Source organism: Copadichromis virginalis, linkage group LG23 (genome assembly GCF_057382275.1).
Source record: "Copadichromis virginalis isolate Kocher_CV1m ecotype Utaka linkage group LG23, C_Virginalis_male_GT1.1, whole genome shotgun sequence".
NCBI classification, from domain to species: Eukaryota; Metazoa; Chordata; class Actinopteri; order Cichliformes; family Cichlidae; genus Copadichromis; species Copadichromis virginalis.
In genome coordinates, this window is record NC_140639.1 from 51,870,452 (window position 1) to 51,890,580 (window position 20,129).

The following is a 20,129-nucleotide window of genomic DNA, read 5'->3' on the forward strand; positions in this document are numbered from 1 at the left end:
AAATCTTTGTTGTTCATATATATACACGTTAAATCTGGTAGTTTTTTATATTTATTTTCACATTTTTACAGCTCTTTATTTTTCATTTATTCAAAAAGTTTCTGCGACTCATGCTCCCACTCACTACCTGTGGTTTCTTCAGTAGAGACACAGACAGAAACCAGGCTGAGCATTAAACAGACTTTCATGTGTCACTGTTCACACACACTGCAAGCAAAAAAACGAATTAAAAAGTGTCCTCTGCTGTGGTGACTCACACTTCATTCTAGACAACATTTTGGTGAACATCTCAGCATCACCTGTAACATCCCTGTGTGTGTCCCTTCCAGTCCAAGCATACTACTGCAAAGCAAAAGCCAGTTTGCAAACTTGCACCAGATGTGCCAATAATGCCACCTGGCACTGTTGTTCCTACAGCTGGAGGACAGAAAAAAAAAGACACCCCACTGATTTGTAACTCAATCACCTGTAGTCAGATCAAAACCCAAGGGAACGCATGTTCTGTGGATCAGAGCCCAGATTTACTTGGGCAACCTTCATGAGCAGACAAGCATTGCAAAAGTGTTTGCATCTCCAGCACTCGTACTCTAATGTGTGATGAGCCTCCTAATTTTGAAAGTAGTTGGAGCTTGAAGCTTGGAATATGTTGAGGCCTGGACAGGAGAGGAGACAAGAAAGTATTGCTGCTGGTGTTCAGAGCTGCTGACTCTGGGTTAACTGGCTAAACAGTTAGATGTTCCTAAACCAGAATGACAGTCACTGACAGATTCACAGACCTGCAACCAACTATTCCACCATGCTCTTTTCCCTAGTCCAATCAACCAGACTAGGCTGGGAAACGCTGTTGCTGGGGAAAAGGAGAGTTGGATGGCCTGAAACTGGTGTTCCAGAACAGTGGAAACAGTCCTCAGGGGAGAAATCCATCCTGCCCAGAATACCTTGAAGTTTCCCCAGCAGCAGATAGACTGATTGCTGCAACTTGAGGTTCTCTAGTTTGTACAAATTATCTAAAAATAAAACGTATCCGTACCAAAGCTATCTTCTATATCCCTAACAATAAATCTCCTGACTGTGGTAACTAGCCTGTAGAATTTTAGACAGCTGTTAACAGGACACTTCTTTTGGATTTTCCTCTGGGTACTTTGACTTCCTCCTACTGTTCATTCTTCTCTAGGTCACACCATATGTATGTCTGCTCTTGAGAAACCCATATTCGTAGCAGACATCAATTACAAGGATCAATTTTCACTCACTAGCTTGCAGTTAAAAGTGAGTAGAGTTAAACAAATATGATATTCCAATAAAGTTTATTATTTCAAGTAAGAATGGATGGATGGACAAATGACTATTTAAGACGATATGGTGTTTGTAAGGTTGCCCTTATTCTAGTCTGTTTTAACTTTAACTTGCAACATCTTCCAAATTCAAATGCAATAAAAAATACACACATCGGTCTCCCTGTGGAAAGCACATACATTTTTTTCTTTTTCTCTTTTTGTGTCAGAAACTCACAGTGGAGGCGAAGCTGGTGATGCATGGTGGAGTGAAAGATTCAGACACCAGTTGCAATTATGCGTTGCTGCTCTAATAACCTGTCCAGGGACTGGAGTTGCTGCAGCATCCCATGAGGATTCCCTCCAGTCGTTTGCAGGATTAACTGAAGTAAATCTTCATCAAGACATTGGGCAGTTAAACTCTCCTCTGTGTGTTATCCTGAAGATAATGATTTTTAAATGACAAGGCTGATTATGATGGGATCAAACAAATGAGGAATGATGGCAAACTGTAATATTGTTACTTTTATGAACAATATAATTCAACCTTTTTCCCCATTGAAACAAGCTAGTAACTAAGTGTCATGCATCTTTTCTGTTTTGAGGAAGAAAACAGAAGAATTCATGCGATATATCATTATTTATATTATTTTATTATATTTTGTGTAATTGTTATCCTATGAGTTACTTAACTATTCATTTACTGGGGTAACCCCCACAATTTGTCAAAGTAAGAGCTCCAATTAAACAAACACAGCTACATGTCTATTTACTGTCAGCCACGTTAAAGGCCTCGTTTTGCCGTCACTTGTAAGAGAGCCTAAAGTGTGCTTTCTGGAGCCAAAAATAACAGGCATGTATAAAAGTGCTTCCAGCACCAACATGACATTTGGCTACTTATTGCTGCTGCTGCAGTGAAGCTGTCCAATACGATGTGCATTACGATGAATGTTTTCATCCTATTACAGTATTGTTTGAGGCTTGCTCTCACCTGCAAATGACAGGCATCATGTGGACATACAGTATTTGGCTTATTGAAGAACTAGTTCATTTTCTTGATTAATCCATCATTTAAAAAGTATAAAATATTGTGTTGTATCAAGACAAAATTACATATAATACCTGACTAATGCTTAATGGTGTGTAGTTATTATGATGTGTTATCAAAAACAGCGAGAACAGAAAAACACCAACAGAAAATGGAAGTCAGAAAGACAAAAGGGGAAGTAGTCTGTCTCAAACCGGTTTGACCATAACGCACAATCTTGTCTTTAGCCCACTGAGCGAGAAACACACTGCAATCACATACACCGCAGGGCATGCAAGTGGGTGAGTCTAAGTGCACAAAAAGCAGAATGTAGTGACCAGTTGCATTTATATCAACCCATAAATATAATGTTTCATGTTTTCTTGCATATATTTACTTTTCAGATCATAAATAAATCAACAGAATTATTTAACCATGTTTAAAGCATGAATTTGGTACAATCCTCGCCCGTGTACTAGGCTGTAGCTTCTTCTGGTTGGCTTACATATTTACCCAATCCAGTTTTTAGATTTATTTTTAGGTTTGCAGAAAACCCGTGCATTTGAGTTACGTTTCAGCATCTAAACATATGTCAGCATAGTTGTATATCATCTAGCAACATTTGAATTGTTGCTTATGTGGCAAGAATTGTTAGTGAAAATCACACCCACCGAATAATTCGATATCAGTTCATTTGCACCATCCATTAACACAGACATCATCAGGAGCAGGTTTGAAGGAGTGATAATATCAGCTGACAGAAAGAAAAGGAAGCAGAATGAAAAAATCCTGCCCAATGAGCACTTGGGTGACTTTGTTCTCTCTGCTCTCATTATCTGTGTCAGCGCCCAGAGCTCCATCTGCCATAAGACATAAAAACATAGTAAGAAAAAGAGTCTTGAAACCACATTCTGACTTTTTGCTTGAAACAAAAGCAGATTCCTGCTTTTTTCTTGGCAGATTTCTTTGGGGTCGTGATGAAAAGTGTTTTCAAATGCCGTGAGTGTGTCAGAGAAAGGAAATGCAAAAAGGCTTTGCTTTTCTTTTTCGGTGGCTGTAGTGTTTTATTCATGGATGTGCGGTCCTCCTCCATGACAGAGATTAAACTAAGATGTAGCCAGGAGCGATTTAAAATTCCTTTACTGTGTCATTTGAGAGTCAGTCAACTGTACCTTTCAGATTTTCTAAAAGTCATCAGAACATACTCCATTGAGTGAAAAGTAAGGAAATGGAAAATGATTAACTTTCACCCTAATAGACACAGCTGCACCTGTTTAGTACATACATGCATTTTAAAATGTTTGCCTCAGTGTAGTTGTAGCTCAGGCGGTCGAGCAGCTTTGTGGTTCGATCCCTAGTTCACTGGTATCTTTGCACATACCTCATGTTTCCATTTTTATCTGTACAAATGTCTTCAGTGACTCGTTTATTTGAGGCCTTCTTGTCTTTTCAACACAACACTGCGTTGTGGCTCCTAATGACAATTTTGTTTATTTATACAACACATTTTATTACATGTAAACTGATTGTGCTTAAGACAGAAAATAAAGACATACCAACCTGTGTAATTTGAAAAGTGCCAAAAGACTGAAAATGGGAAGACACCAAACAGGAACACCTATCAAGCGTCAGCCTGTGTGAACAGAAAGGTCTTAAATGTCATGGTCATTGAGAGTTTTTGAGTTTGTTCTGGACTTCTGATTCACTTTCTTGGATTCAAGCTTGTGTAACTTAGAAACACTAGTGAAATAATGAGTTTATTTTTAGTCCCTGGCTCTTGTTTGTTTGTTTGTTCCCTTTGGTCTCCAGTCTGTCTCTGTCCCATCTCCTGCGTCTCCCCAGGCACGTCCTCGTGTCTGCCTGCTCTCCCTGTATTATCTAGTTAGGATGTCTGTATTCCTGGTTCCTGTGTCTTTCCCTTTCTGTTCTCATGTCTCCCTGTCTGTTTGTCCCCAGTCCCAGTGTCAAGTTCACACCTGAGTCTGAGTGTTTGTCTTGTATCTGCGATGTTCAGTTTTGCTTCCCGTCTTGTCAGTTAGACATTGTTCAGCTGTGTCCCCCGGGTGTTTACACTCTGCCCAAACTGGAATTGGTACCAGGTTGTAGTGGCCGTGAAAAGTTGTATCACATGTGCTACATGTGATACATGGCAGGGGATCAAGACACTCACTGGCTACAAAGACAGTCGCACACAAACAAACTCCCTGGACATCACCTTACCTGATACCCTAAACCAGTTCTTCGCCAGCTGGTCCTGACGGTGTAGCAGGAAGAGCTCTTAAAACATGTGCAGACCAACTGGCAGCTGTTGCTGCACAACTGTAGATAAGATGGGGCCTGATTATTTAAGAGCTTGTATGTGAGGAGGAGGATTTTGAATTCAATATGAGTGCAGCCCCACCAAGGCTGAAGACGGAGCAATGGAAGAACACATAAGAGAAGGACGCAACACACAAACTCAATGCTCAGTGGATCTAAGAGCATACCATTGCAACTTCCCTGAACAGGATCCAGTAACAATCACAGTGACAAACATCCAAGACGGATCCCAAAATGTCGACTGGGGAGAAACGTTTCGTCACTCATTCAAGTGACTTCAGTGTCAGCTGACTGCAGGTCAGCCTTATAAACAGGACACTTGCATGACTGAAACTAGCACGACTGACGAACAATGGGCTGCCAGGTCTGTCTCATGATCATTAATATGAAAATTGTCATGACCACCCAGTGTTGGGGAGTGTTGTACCGCCACATGTATTCCGTTAATACATGTACCGCCGTTACGTATTTAAAATACAAAATATGAGTAACTGTATTCCGTTACAGTCAAAGGAGCTTGCAAAGAAAAGCGTCTGGACTTCTTTAAGTTGCTTGAAGACGTTTCACCTCTCATCCGAGAAGCTTCTTCAGTTCTAAGGTCAAATGGTGGAGAGTCCCAGATTTCTCACAACAAAAGTCGCCTCAAGGCGCTTTATATTTTAAGGTAGACCCTACAATAATACATACAGAGAAAAACCCAACAATCAAATGACCCCCTATGAGCAAGCACTTTGGCGACAGTGGGAAGGAAAAACTCCCTTTTAACAGGAAGAAACCTCCGGCAGAACCAGGCGCAGGGAGGGGCGGGGCCATCTGCTGCGATTGGTTGGGGTGAGAGAAGGAAGACAGGATAAAGACATGCTGTGGAAGAGAGACAGAGGTTAATAACAGATATGATTCAATGCAGAGAGGTCTGTTAATACATGAGTGAAGTAGAAACTCCCAGAGCATCATGGGAATCCCCGGCAGCCTACGTCTATTGCAGCATAACTAAGGGAGGATTCAGGGTCACCTGGTCCAGCCCTAACTATATGCTTTAGCAAAAAGGAAAGTTTGAAGCCTGATCTTGAAAGTAGAGATAGTGTCTGTCTCCTGAATCCAAACTGGAAGCTGGTTCCACAGAAGAGGGGCCTGAAAACTGAAGGCTCTGCCTCCCATTCTACTTTTAAATACTCTAGGAACAACAAGTAGGCCTGCAGAGCGAGAGCGAAGTGCTCTAATAGGGTGATATGGTACTACAAGGTCATTAAGATCAGATGGGTGAAAGATGGTGGTGGATTGGGCAGCTCGGTGGTTAGCACTGTTGCCGCACAGCAAGAAGGTCCTGAGTTCAATTCCACCATCACGCCGGGGTCTTTCTGTGTGGAGTTTGCATGTTCTCCCCGTGTTTGCGTGGGTTCCCTCCGGGTACTCCGGCTTCCTCCCACCGTCCAAAGACATGCAGCTTGTGGGGATAGGTTAATTGGATAATCCAAATTGCCACTAGGTTTGAATGTGCGAGTGAATGTGAGTGTGAATGGTCGTCTGTCTCTGTGTGTTGGCCCTGCGACAGACTGGCGACCTGTCCAGGGTGTACCCCGCCTCTCGCCCTATGACAGCTGGGATAGGCTCCAGCCCCCCCCCCGCGACCCTGAAAAAGGATAAGCGGAAGCGAATGGATGGATGGATGGAACCGCCTCCTCTACATGGATGACATCAAGCTGTATGCCAGAGTGTACGAGATGTCAATTCACTGATCCACACCACCAGGATATACAGCACATCAGGGGAAAGCCAAGTCCCTGGGAACCCCACAGGTAAATGAGAACCATGAAGAGGCTGCTAGGATAGCCGCACCACCAAATACCTGCAGAGAGTAAGCCAACTCCTTAGGACTTACCTGAGTGGGAAGAACAAGATCTGGGCAATCAACACCTATGCCAGTCATCAGATACCCAACTGGGAGAAAAAGCTGGCCAAGGATTTGATAGAAGCCACTGACCTTGATCAAAACAAGGAAATGGTTTCACCCCAAGTCCAGCACTCTGAGACTGTAAATGGAAGGGAGGAGGCCAGAACCACTATCCAGGATGAGACCATGAACATCCATCTTCCATAAGGAAGATGGCCACAACTGACCACATGCTTAGTGAATACTTCAGGCAGCGCAACCCTGAAAAAGAAGACCAGCAATGAGAGGAATCATCATAGAAGAACAGGCCCCTGCACAGCATGTGCCACCGGCAAATAGAAGAAGTGACATCCAGAGAACCTACCAGTGGCTGGATAAAGTTGGACTGAAAGATAGTACAGAGGCACTAATCATGGCAATACTGGAACAAGGTCTACCATACCAGGCAAGACCCCAGGTGTAGGCTGTGCAAAGATGCTCCAAACCGGGGGTCTTGTCCCTAGATGCGGGGCGATCGTGGCTCAAGATCGCCCCGCATCTAGGGACAAGACCCCCGGTGCGGGGCGATCTTGAGCCACGATCGCCCCGCATCTAGGGGGCAATCGTGGCTCAAGAGTTGGGAGCCTTGTAATTGGTTCGAGCCCCGGCTTGGACAGTCTCGGTCATTGTGTCCTTGGGCAAGACACTTCACCCGTTGCCTACTGGTGGTGGTCAGAGGGCCCGGTGGTGCCAGTGTCCGGCAGCCTCACCTCTGTCAGTGCGCCCCAGGGTGGCTACAATGTAGCTGCCATCACCGGTGTGAATGGTGATGGCATGGGTAGATGTGTGAATGGGTGGATGACTGGTTGTGCAAAGCGCTTTGGGGTCCTTAGGGACTAGAAAAGCGCTGTACAAATACAGGTCATTTACAAACCAACCAGACATAGAAGCGCTGCACAAGCAGAAGACAACGGCTGCAGTGATAGCTGTAGCTATACTGCGTGAGGAAGAGGGAGCTCTAGAACATTCTGAGAGAGGAGCTCTGAAAGACACGGAGGGTCAACAACAGTGACCCCCATGCTGGGCATGCCAGGATTAACATTTGACAACTCCTGTTAAACGATATCACAGCAAAGCATGTAATCGACACGCTGGTCCACAGTGTCCAGTGTGAAATGGACATGCAATCTAGTTTTGTTTGCACCCTTTTCTGTTTATTTAATGTTGTGTATGTAACGGTGACTTCAGTAACAGCAACCAGGGAAACTGGTAAAAAAGAGAAAGTTGACTTGTTGCTTACTGGACTCTGACATCTCCAGTCCAACAGCTGAAACCAGAAACGATGCAAATCAAATTTCAAGTGAATCTTTCAGATATTTGAATTATTGTGTGCTTACAAACTGAATGAGTTTGACTCCTTCACAAAATAAATAACATCTCTGCATCAGAGAGTCAAGTATCACACGAGCAGGCTGGCATGCAGGGACTGCATTTGTATTCACCTGGCAGAGCGCATCCTTCTATCCTAGCGTCTGAAAATCAGATCGTATGAGCAATGGTAGAGTTAGAAAGCATGTGGAGAGGCCATTAAACTTGGCAACAAACAATACATTTTTGTCAGTCCACAGCTTCAAGGCATTCGCAATCTGATATTTACATGCATTTATAATAAAAGTGCTGTTTGAATATGAAATGTTTTTGTGTAAATATCATCACTCGTGAGCAGGAAGAAATTGAAAAACTTTAATGGCTTTTTGGGTGTACTTTTACATGCATAAAAAGCAAAAGACACCATGAAAAAACAAACTACCTCTTTGTTTTATTATCTTTACATTCCTCTCAAAAACAAACTGGAGTTAAAACCAATTAGTACATGCGGAGATAATGAAAGATAAAAACACATAATTGTTGATAATTGCGATTTAAACTATTTCATACAAATGTTTGAACAAAGAATTGCCTTGAAAAAAAACAACATTGGCAACAGATGATTGAAAAACAAATCCTAACTTTACATCACAAGAATTCCAATGCAAAGAAACCTTAAGACATCAAAAAAGCTCAAATGCTGGAAGTTACAGGCAAAACAAAAAAGTCCGTAAACTTGGGCACAGACTTTTGGTTTGAAAGGATTCAGTAGGTGCTGCGCTCGGGTCTAAACTTTGTACAGTAAATTCTATCATACACTTTGACAAAGTCACTGAAATCCCCCAAAAGTAAACTAACATTAAAATAGACAGGTTTCTGCACATATTTACTTCATGTCAAAGCAGTGTGAAAAACTTTATTTTGTAATTCTTCCTGTTTCCTGTTCAAATATTTTAGTATTGCTGGAAAGTCTGGACGTAAAACTAAAATCAATCAAAGAGCCATGTAATGAGTGGTGACATGTTTATTTGTTGCTTGTAGATGTCCTCACCACGTTTAGAGTCATTTTAAATTTTGATCTTTTGTCTTCATACATAACAAAAACCACGAATTTTCTTGATCTCTATGCTGCTCCCGTGCTGACTACTGCATCACTGTGCCAACGTGTAATTACTCATTCATTTAAAACATTTAAAAACAACACCTTCTTTTCTTTGTTAGGGGACGGCCTAATAGTTACTGCACTTTAAAATACACAGAAACAATAATAAAGATGAAACTAAGGAAGCTCTCGATGAGCTACGTCTTCATTTGCAGTCGCAAACCGCTGATGAAATCAATGTTACAGATGTAAATATTCCAAAATATATTTCTTAATTGCTCCATCTGTTATATCTAATTAGATTTGTTTAACTTAAATCGATTTGATCTAATTTGACATTATTATACTTTAATATAACACCTCCCCCACAGTCACTGAATGAAAAACCACTCTAATCACAGTTTTTTCAGTCAATGGTTTTGGCAGACATGCTTGTGGTGAATCAACTTTATTAACAGGAATGATCAAAGACGTGAAGGCTTTAATTCTAGATGTGTTGAATATTTAGGGCCTTATGATCCATGTCTTATAATAACAGTCAGTGTTGTGTGTTCTACCAAACCACGATCACAGCAGTGGTGACAATGTGCAAACAACACACATCAGTTCTGCGCGTTAAACCTGGAAAGGACTGCGTCTCCAGTAAAGACTCGACTCATTGGTGGTTTCCTGCAGGTTCTGTTGGGGTACTGACGTCTGCGACACGCACAGCACTTCCTGTGCCACCTACTACAGCAGCAGCATGCGTCTGCCAATCCACTGTTACGTCCATTCAATACGTGTGGTTATTTGTGCTGAAATTATTCAAGAGGAATCACGAGGGTAGTGCCACCAGTTTGAGTTTTGTGGCTATAAATGAACATATCACCATCATTTATGAAACAAAAGCACAGAACTGGAAAATATTTTAAGGCTTAGTTCAAGTATTAATCTAACAGCATTTATACTGATGACGCCAATAACCTTGATAAAATGAACTGGAGGTATTCATGGTCCCAAGAGGATGAACACTTGTGGTTTTGACCAACTCTTCTTTTCACCAGTATCCAGCCCTGCGAGGCCGAGGCTGCTCTGCTCTCAGTGTCCTTGTTGGACATTCAATAAATGTTAAAGCGGAGGATGTTGGACATGTTGAACGTGCCGTCCTAACACACATCTGTGAATTTGGTAGATGTAAAAGTTTTCTGTGTCTTTCAATATTCAAATCCAAATGAATTTTAAAAAAATGAAAGAATTCGACACTGGAAAATGTTTAATTTCTTCATGCTTTGTATCCTGTTAACATCAGGTCACAATACGCGTCTACAAAGTGTGTGTGGTTTTTATCCAGCTAGTGATTCGGATGTTTATTAGTCACATGTGTATTTTACTACAAAGAACTTTGGCCTTGAACGCATCAGCAGGACATTTAACTTTTTAATCATCAGTCTGCATCCTGTGTGATCTATACACATACAGTGTCTGTAGCTTCTGACAGTTTTAGGTTTTGTGTTTGTTGTGTATTTAATAATCATAAGAAATAAAGTAAATCATTACCATATGAACATGACTCTTCAAAGCCCCACCCACCCCGCAATCCCCCAAACTGATGTTCCAAGTCAGAGAATTTCACAAAATTTCTAAATCAATATTATTATTCTTACTAAGCTATTTAACATCAAAATATCAAAACGACTTAATAAACTTCTGAAAATGTGCGTCGCTTCACCGCAGTTAACGCCAGCCCTGCTATTTAAACCACGTTTGGCACAGCTTCACTCTCCACCTGTTTTTGAGGGCTGTCAGCAGTAAACTGGAACCTGTGTCCAGTTCAGCTCGCACAAAGGCATTAAACACGTTGTGTCTGGTCAATATGAGGAAGGAGAAAAAACCTTCATCCATGTCCAGTTCAAGGAGAGTTCCAATATCTTAGACAGCCGTCTCCTGATCCTCTCTCTGTATCATCTGGTAATGCTGTCTGTTCTCCAGGTACGCTGCCAGTTCAGCATCTTCAGCCTTCTCCGCCCTGTTCTTAGGAGTATCACCCTGAAAAAGAGACATTACACTCAAAAATGAATATTTTTGCATGACAAAGAGCTTTGTGTTAGCCCACTAAACTTGGTTTGCATTAAACTGTTTACATGATCAAAACAAACAAACAAAACTGTGTGTTTAATGCTGCTCAGTAATGCTGCCTTCACTGTACAGGTTCCTCCCAGTTTCTGAAATGTTGCATTGCATACAAAGAAATATAAACGCAGAAAACGAAGCTTTTTAGGAACGTTTCTCATTTGCTTCCCTGTGTCGGAGGCGGCCCAACACAGAGCAACCAGCTCACCAATCAAGACTCGGCAGTGCACTGAAAACCAAAGAACTGAGGATAGAAGCTGCTTTACAGTGTGGGTGCTTCATTTGTGTCGTATTCATGTTGTTGGGACATAAATCTATTTACTTAATTACAATATATGGTAAAAAATATGACCGCAACTAGGGCTGGGCGATATGGCCCAAATTCATATCTCGATCTTTAGCTGGATATACGATATATATCTCAATATTTATTTAAAACCATAAAGTACGAACAAAACGAGAGTTTAGTCAAAGCTGTGTCCCAGATCTCACATAGGCAGTTTTATTAACATGCAGCGCAGATGTACGTGCAAAACTTATATAAATGATCAGCATTTGTTAAATAATAATGCTCCATAAATAAAATAAAACTATGTTGTTTTTGTGCACAACAAAAACATCACAATCGTGCAGTCAAAATGTAAACTAACAGACGCCGAGTGTAATGAGCTGCTGTTCTACTGCGTGACTGACAGCCTGGAGTTTGAAACCCTCTTTGTAACCGTGTCTCTTACAGCTGCCATTTGTGGCCCTTATACGCACACAGTACGGTAACATTACGCTGAAGCACAGTACGTATCACTCCGCTCCTGACTACGGTAGCTGTAATGCTCCAACAATCCATCAAGCGCTGCAGCTTCGTAGCAAAGTCGTACCAAAACATTTTTGACAGATTGCTGAGCGCCGTGTACATAAAATCAGTTTGCGGTCAGTAAGCACAACCAGAACTCATGCATAAGGCGCACTGATGATTTTTGAGAAAATGAAAGGATTTTAGTGTGAGGTTATAGTCCGAAAAATACGGTATACGAGTTTTGTAAGGTGGTTTGTTTCGGGGCAGGATGCTGGGAGACGGTCTGGGATGCAGCTTGTTTCACACACTCTTCATTTTGCACTTTTGTTGCTGTTGTAAATGGTGAAAATACTGGTAGTGCTACCTGCACGGCCGTGCAGCCCCACGCACGGGCGACCTGCGGTAACTCGTTAACGGAGATTTGTCGGGTTAATGCAGTTACGGCGTTAACGTCATTTTAGAGTAGCACTGCAGCACTAAAATAATAATCTTCAAATGTTTTCTGTTTGCCGAGCAGCTCCTCTGTGATAGCTGCCGTGTCCGTCCTGTCGCTGCCTGCAGGTGAAGCGATGGGGGGGGAGAGGCAGAGTAACGCAGCGTGGAGACAAAAGTGGACGAAAGAGGCAAACTTGCAGCTCCACAAGTATAATTATAACGTAACAGACTACATCGACATAAACAATATTGTCACATCTCATATAAAAAGATATCGATATATTTAAAAACTCGATGCACCGCCCAGTCCTAACCACAACCATAACAGTGGTCGAGCCATGGGTAGGGTTTACGCTCCAGGAAGAGCCAGAGCCAAGCGGGAGAGAGTCCAAGTGCAGAGACGTTTTAAGATGAAACAAAGTACTTTATGGTGAATGTTAAAACTTCTCTTGTTTCCTCCCCCCTCTCCTCCCCTCAGTATCTAGGTCATTGCTGAGTCCAGTGAGTTAAGAGCTTTTCCTATGCAGTTAAAACCTCCATAGAAAAACTAAAAGAGAAACATTTGAGACCAGAACACAAACATGTGCTAAAGCCACTGCAATAGTGCCATTTTTGCACTGCATTCACCAAAACGTGCAGTCGTTCATCAGCTCCCCTCTGAAATGCTTCCTGAGCGAGTGTTTCCGACACATGTTCTCCACATACGTGTTGTTCACTACACATTTGTGTTGGTGCTTTATTCTCTGAAAAGGCAAATTCTAGCTGTGTGGATTGTGCTCCTTCGCTGAAACGATTAAAGTAAAGAAGACTCGACGTACTCCGGGGCTGAGAAAGACAAAATGGAACAAAATGTGTGTGAAGCTTTGAAAGGATTTCTGCACAGATTGGTCACAACATGCAGTTTTCTTCCCTTTAAACCACTTCGTTGTACATTCACCTGTGTGCTTCAGCACCGTCTTCTTGCATCACCCGACCTCTCTTAAGCTTTAGTCATGCCTAAAGCTTAAGAGAGGGGTGAGTCACTTATTTACCCAGAAGAGCAGACTGTGCCAGTATACGTCTTTATGGGAAAATCTACAACCCACTAATTTTATCTCTGTGACTGAAACATCGTCAAGTAACTTTTGGACATCTCCATTTTGCAGCCAGCATCGGTGATACTCAGTATATCCAGTAACGAGGGCAGAAATACTGTTTGTATGTAGTTCTGTCATTGTGAGCCACATGAATCAGGAGTCCGTCTGCAAGTATAAAAAGCAATTTGACACTGACAAAGAAGGAGGGCGTTTCCTTTTTGTTTAACAGAGTCGTGGAGAACTGTAAATGCTACTGAACCTACCAGCAGATCTGTTTTCATGAGTGAGGCTCCTGCTTCCACCAGATAATGACAGATAGTCCTGTGACACAGCGACGCAGCCTGATGAAGAACCGTTTCCCCACTGGTGGTCCACGATGCAGCACCAGAGAGAAAAGAAGAGAGCGAGCTGTATTTCATGTATGCTGGGAGTGAAACACAGCTGATGAAGAGGCACCCAGCTGATTCTGTTTGGCTTTTATGTTTATTCTCTTTAATGTTTTCTACACTTGTTGGAATGCCAGGCAACAGAAAGAGACCAGAGCTCATTGGCATCATCATCAAAGCTTGAATACAGTCACTTCATTGCAGATAGAGAACACACAAACCTCGTTATTATTCTAAGACTAGTGTTAACATGCAGCCCAAAACAAATCGCCTCAAGTTATTTGTTCCTACTGTAACATCTAAATGTTTCACATACTCACTGTAGCTTTTCAGTGACATCAATCAGCTCACTTGGTGCTGGAAAACAGAGAAGGAGGAGTGACTGTAGAGACACGGGGTTCATCCAACTATGCAAACTGGTTTTTTAACCTTCAGTTTGCAGTATCATCTCATTATTAGCAACAGTGGTGGCAGTATTTTCACAGTCATAGCGCTGTGAGCTGATCCCACCGACTTGACAAATAGAAAAAGACGGACGGACGGATGGATGGATGGATGGATGGAGCTCTGCCACAGCCTGACAGAACTGCACCAGCATGTTTTTCATTACTGTAAATACTAGATCTTCATCTCCACTCGATGCTTTTCTGTTACCATTGTCAAGGATGTAGCGCACCATGTCCTTGCTTCCTGTACTAACAGCATGGTGTAGCAAGCTCCACCCTGACTGGTCCAGGACCGTGAGGTCTGCTCCCCTCAGGTGCAGCTCCTGCAGCTGCAGGTGATATACAGGCGAGATAAACGTTAACAGAAAGGCTTTTTTAACACGATGACAAACTAAATTTGTAATTAAAGTCTAAATGCATCACAGTGAGATGTTAATCCTACTGTTAGCTGTTAACACATGGAAAGGATGCGAAAGGTGTGAGAGAGGTGTCTCAGAGGAACGTGTTTCCATGCAACTTCCTTAAGTTAGCTACGGACTAATAAATAAATCTGCAAGCACTTATCAGTACTTACCTTCTTCAAGTCCTTGTTCTTCACACAATCCATTAACATTTCTACGAGACAGAGAGAGAACGCAAACACAAAATCACAGCTTCATTGTCACGCTACAGAAAGCATCTGCATAAACAACCAAACATCGTATCATCGTGTCCGTACAAAAAACATGTACGGGCAGTAAATTACATCCACGAGGGTCAGAATATTAGAAACACCTGAGCAGCATCACAAACAACAGCTTCAGTGCTGTGACACAATAATTATTTTATTACATGGATAATTGGTATATTTACTGAGTCATGTTTGTAGTGATAGCTGGCATTTTCTGTTCTAATGGAAATTATGAAGCAAACAGGGATCAGCCACTCTGTGGCTACAGTGCAGTAGCTGAGTGATTAGATAACGCCACAAAGGATCATCATTATATTGAACATCCCCATGAAAACTGTTCAGAGTTGTTACTGGGTGAAACAGTTGGTTGGTGTGTGTCTGTCTAAGCCGAGATATGAGATGAATGTTTATTAGGTTGACCTCAATACTTGCTTTCACTCCCTCTCTCTTTAGTAGCTGAGTCCTAATCCAGTTATGTTAGGCTTAGTGTGTGTGTGTGTGTGTGTGTGTGTGTGTGTGTGTGTGTGAGAGAGTGAGACAGAAAGAGAGAGAGGGGTGCAAAGAGTGAGTGAAAGGAGGGGGAGAGAAAGCGAGCAGACTTCAAAAACCTCTAAGAGCGTTTGTAGCTGTAAGACAAATCAAAAACAACACACACACAGTCGCACACACACAACAAAACCAAACACACACTGTGAATTAAATGAATTTAGCCGAGGGAAAGAATTAAGTAAACCAGAGAAAATAAGATTCAGTCTTACGACACAAGAGAGGAGAAAAGGTAGAAAGAGGACACACAAACACACAAACACTCGCACACGTCACTTGGTCCATTGAACTCTTCAGTTTGATGCAGTCAGCCTGTCTGACCCTTATGGGAGCTGCGTGTGTGCGTGTGGATGAAAGCAGATGTATGCATGTACGCAAGAAAGGAAGCCTGGAGTCACATTTCATTAAAACAAACGGAACGACAACAGGACAAAGCCGAGCCTCACATGTTGAACATCCACTCGCAGTCACGCACACAGTGCTGCACCTGAAACTGAGGCTAGTGTTTTACAGTCTGCAGCAGCCATAGAGTCACATTCACTGATGGTTACTGTTTTGCATCACATTAAACTAAATGTGTTCATTTCAGAGTAAAACGCTGGGACATGTTTGCTGGATTCCTCTTAATCACAGAGGAGTTGTGACAAATTTGGAATCGTCAGACTGCAGAGCAGAGTCACACTCTTCCTGGTGAAGATGCTGGGATTTCCTGCCTTTGTTTACAGTAAATGGATTTTTGTCTTCCTGGCTGAACTATGAACAGCGACAGAGGGTTGGATGTGGAAGCGTTGCTAACCCCACAACATCATTCCTTTTAATCACATGGTTCGCTGTGGCTCATGAAAGAGAACTTATTTGTAGAATAACTGTTGGGATGCATTATTTTTTCATTACTGAACGTGAGTAATCCCTCCCTATTTTTATTTGTTGTCCAGTCTTTTTACAGGAAATCCTCTTCCTGACCTTTTGTCAGTGTGACATTCTTCTTCAGGTGTTTTTGGAACTACACAATTTGTACAGACTTTTGTTGCCTCTGTTTTTTCTGAAGCAGATGCTGAGCATATGGTTGATGTAAAAATACCACAAACAATGGGATACATGATATCCAAATTTCTGGCAATTCAGTAGGTGTAGCGGCGTAGCTGTAGGTCAGGAGGTCGATTAGAAGGTTGGTGGTTCGATCCCTGGCTCCCTCAGTCTGCATGAGCACGACCCCCCTCTGTGATGCGTCCATCCACAGTGTGTGAATGTTAGCTAGAAGCACTTAAAGCGTAGAAGACGGTGCTTGTGTGGCTGAATGTGGCGTGTTGTATAAAGCTCTGAGTGCAGAATAAGAATCAGTCCATTTTAAAACACGTGACCAGTGGAAATATGAATGTGTCCCTATGCAGCAGCTCACTCTCAACTGGCATTTTTCATGAATAACACTCCTGTATTAGCAGTTATTATTGTTATTAATGATGGGACTAATAAAGGTTATCTTATCTTATCTTATCTTTAATAACTGACAGCAACAACTGGGTCGTATTCATCTAACACACAAACCTGCTGCCAAGTGAAAACATGCAACATCCCAAAGAAACACAAGCACAGAGGTGCTGACAGAAGAGGAAGCCACGACTCCCAGCATGCTAGAACGAGTGCAGGCAGAGCGAGTCGGAGGAAATGTGTCAGAGAAGAAAAGAGTCTTTTTGAGTCTCTTCTCTGTCTTTCACACAGACTTGTCAGGTACACGTTCAGCTCTGTGTGGAGCGAAATGTTTGAGTGAAGGAATCAGACATCATTCAGTCAGGTCCTACAAGTTAAGCCCTCGATACTGTGTGTGTGCATTACCTTTTTCTCTCTCCTTTTCTGTTTCGCTCATCTTTTGGCTCTTTTCCCATCTGGAGAAACAATGACAGCAAACACGATGATCACCTGTTCAAAATAACTACTGTGTGCTTTCATGGTTCAGTCACACTGTAGTAAAAACAGCACAGCAACCTGCTTTCAGCCAGGAAACATCAGTGGCTGCACTGAATCTTTTTGGATTCGGTGATTCAAGTAGTTATGGCAACAATTTCATTACCAAGAGTCTGAGCATGCAACCATCACAAGATGACTGCACAAGTCGCCTGGTCAGAGGCAAAAGTGTCTCCAAACAATCACGGCCTGACTCGGACTGCCTACAAATACACAGACTGCAGCCAGACTAGCAGCAGCGTTCTGGTTTCTGCCTCCAGTCTGAATGTTACTGCTCAGTCAGGTATGAATAGGCTGCATGCCAATAATCATCTGTCAGAGAGCAGGGGATGGGTTATATCTGCTTTAATGCAACCTTGAAACCTTTGTCTGAAAACAGTTCAGTTGCTTTGTTAGCTCTTTGTGGAGAGCGATCAGCTGGCCTGGATATTCCATCGTAATTTCATTGTTTTCAGTGAAATCAAAATCGAGGTTTTGGCAGAAAGTGAAGGAATCTTGTTGCTGCCGTTTGGTGTTTAACACTTTCAGTACATATGAATATGAAAAAATAAGGATAAATTATAACAAAGAACAGATTGGGTGGGTCAGTTCAAGCCGGCAGTGTTTCCAGAGTAAACGTTCAGTCTCTGTGAAGTTTGAGCAGACTCTACATGCCATCCCTCCGTCTCCTCACCTGCTCTGTGCAGCTTCATGTATCTTTAATTCAAAAATAACCCCATGTTATTTCTGGGACACTTTTGAAACCCTCTACTTCCACTTCTGCTGGAACTGTCGTATGATGCAAGCAGTGCTTTGTGTGGGATCAGCTCCAGAGGCAGCATCAAAGCAGGAATGTGATATAACCGCGCCCATTGTCTTCGCAGGGTGAAGCATCCTTCAGTATGTTACAGGGCCTTTGGCAGGTGACACAGCTGGATGGCGCTGGAGACTGCGCTCAGGGTAGAACCAGCCAGCGTCGTGTCAGTGATGACGCCTGATTCCCAAACCTGACTTAACAAGAAATGTCTAAAAATGGAGTCCAATAACAAACTCATTCACACTATTGAGATCCTGTTTCTCTTTCTTCTACCTTATTCTAGCTGCTCGGACCTTTGCTGGTTAACTCCTCCCTCAGTTTTCAGCCGATTTTCACCATTCAAACTTTAAACTGTTCTTCTCCTTCCGCTAATTCCTGCTATATCTTTTGGTGCTCATAACTGTTATACTTTTTGTGCCATTTTCTGGCCCATTTTGCTGAATAGGACCATATTATCAGTGTGATCACTAGTTTGGCTTGCCGGGCTGAGCCGTGTTTTAGCTCAGTGAGATGAGCAGCCGTTCTCAGAGCGGGAGGCCCGGGTTCGAATCCCGCTTATGGCAACAATTTCTTCAACTTTTTTTTAAACTGTTTTCAGCAGAATTTTCAGTTTCTTCACCTGTTATCAGTTACCTGAGAACCAGTTTGGCTCAGTGAGATGAGTAGCTGTGACACCAGGAGGCCCGGGTTCGAATCCCGCTCATGGCAACATTTCCTTCCAGCAGACAGTTTAACTTTTTCACCTCTTTTCAGTACAAATTTCTGCTTCTTCACCTGCAGAATTTTCAGTTTCTTCACCTCCTCTCAGCACATAGTTTTACTTCTGCTGTTTCCAGCAGATTCCACTACGAGGCATTCACACTGCATTTTCGCAGGAAATGCAACTTTTTCTAGTTGAATTTATGTTTTTCAACTGATGCCACACATGTTACACCAGTCTGTTAGGAAAGACTTTTTATACTTCCTCATCCAGAAATAAACTGCTCTACTGCAAATTTGTGCGTGTACAAAAATGTTTTTTTTCCCAGACTGAGAGCCAGTGTGCTGTGTAAACAGAGACTATAGCCTAAGATCACAAGTACAGCAAGTGATCTCTCACACAGCTGTTTAGGGTGCAAAACCACTTGTACTCATTACTCAGTGCAAAAACGTTTTAATGAGCACGTTACTTTGTCGCTTTAATGAGTACTATTATGTTTTAATGAGCAGAGATATGTGACTTGACTCAAACTGACTGGTTTCATCATTAATGGATGAAAACTATTAGCAAAACATTAACTCACATCACACCGTCAAGAACAGTCTTCCTCAAATCACATCACACTCCTGAGTGCCCATCATGTCTCCTAGTGCAGCTTAAGTAGAGTTACATGAGGGTTAGAGGAGGACAGCCATTTGTGACCGAGCTACCAAATCAGAAACCTGCCTCATACATATACATGAGAAACTGTAAATGCATCGCTCACAGTTTCTAACGTATATAAAGATAAAGGAGGCAGGCTTCAGAGACACAGAGATATCCTGTATATGACCGACAGGGTTTGTCTGTATTATTGATCTCAGAGTTGTTCTGATTTGGCGCTATACAAATAAAAGTGACCTGAACTGAATAAAGTGTATTTGTGGACAGCATCACACACACACACACACACTCGGGAGGCTTGGTTTCAACATCAATTATATAAAATCATTTAATACCAAGCTAATCTGGTCCTAACCAAGGAGTCAGTGTGCTATGAGGCGTTCACAGCCTGACGAAAGGTAGAAAAAACTGTTTGTGTAGAGGTATTGTGTACTGATGAAGTGGTTTAAAAGTGTTTTTAAGCATACTTACTTTTGCCTTTGGTTGGTATCCGCAGCTGTTGTGTTGGAACGATGGATACAGCCCGCTCTGCAGAATACATTTAAAAGGTTTCACTGATGCTAAATAGTCAAATCAATACTCTTTGC

General features: G+C 42.3%; 1 protein-coding gene across 6 annotated transcripts in view; it reads right to left on the minus strand.

The window, feature by feature from the left end:
• Nucleotides 1–10,532: 10,532 nt before the first annotated feature.
• LOC146682222 (diacylglycerol kinase zeta-like) overlaps nt 10,533–20,129 on the minus strand; it is a 99,637-nt gene continuing 90,040 nt past the window's right edge. For all 6 annotated transcript variants that reach the window (XM_085449282.1, XM_085449281.1, XM_085449278.1 and 3 more), the window contains 7 exons: nt 20,014–20,070; nt 17,255–17,304; nt 14,780–14,820; nt 14,414–14,534; nt 14,080–14,116; nt 13,637–13,736; nt 10,533–10,985 (listed from right to left, as the gene is read on the minus strand). In XM_085449282.1, coding sequence (XP_085305408.1) covers nt 10,869–10,985; nt 13,637–13,736; nt 14,080–14,116; nt 14,414–14,534; nt 14,780–14,820; nt 17,255–17,304; nt 20,014–20,070 — 523 coding nt within the window. In that variant the 3' untranslated portion in view covers nt 10,533–10,868. The remainder of the gene's footprint in view (nt 10,986–13,636; nt 13,737–14,079; nt 14,117–14,413; nt 14,535–14,779; nt 14,821–17,254; nt 17,305–20,013; nt 20,071–20,129) is intronic.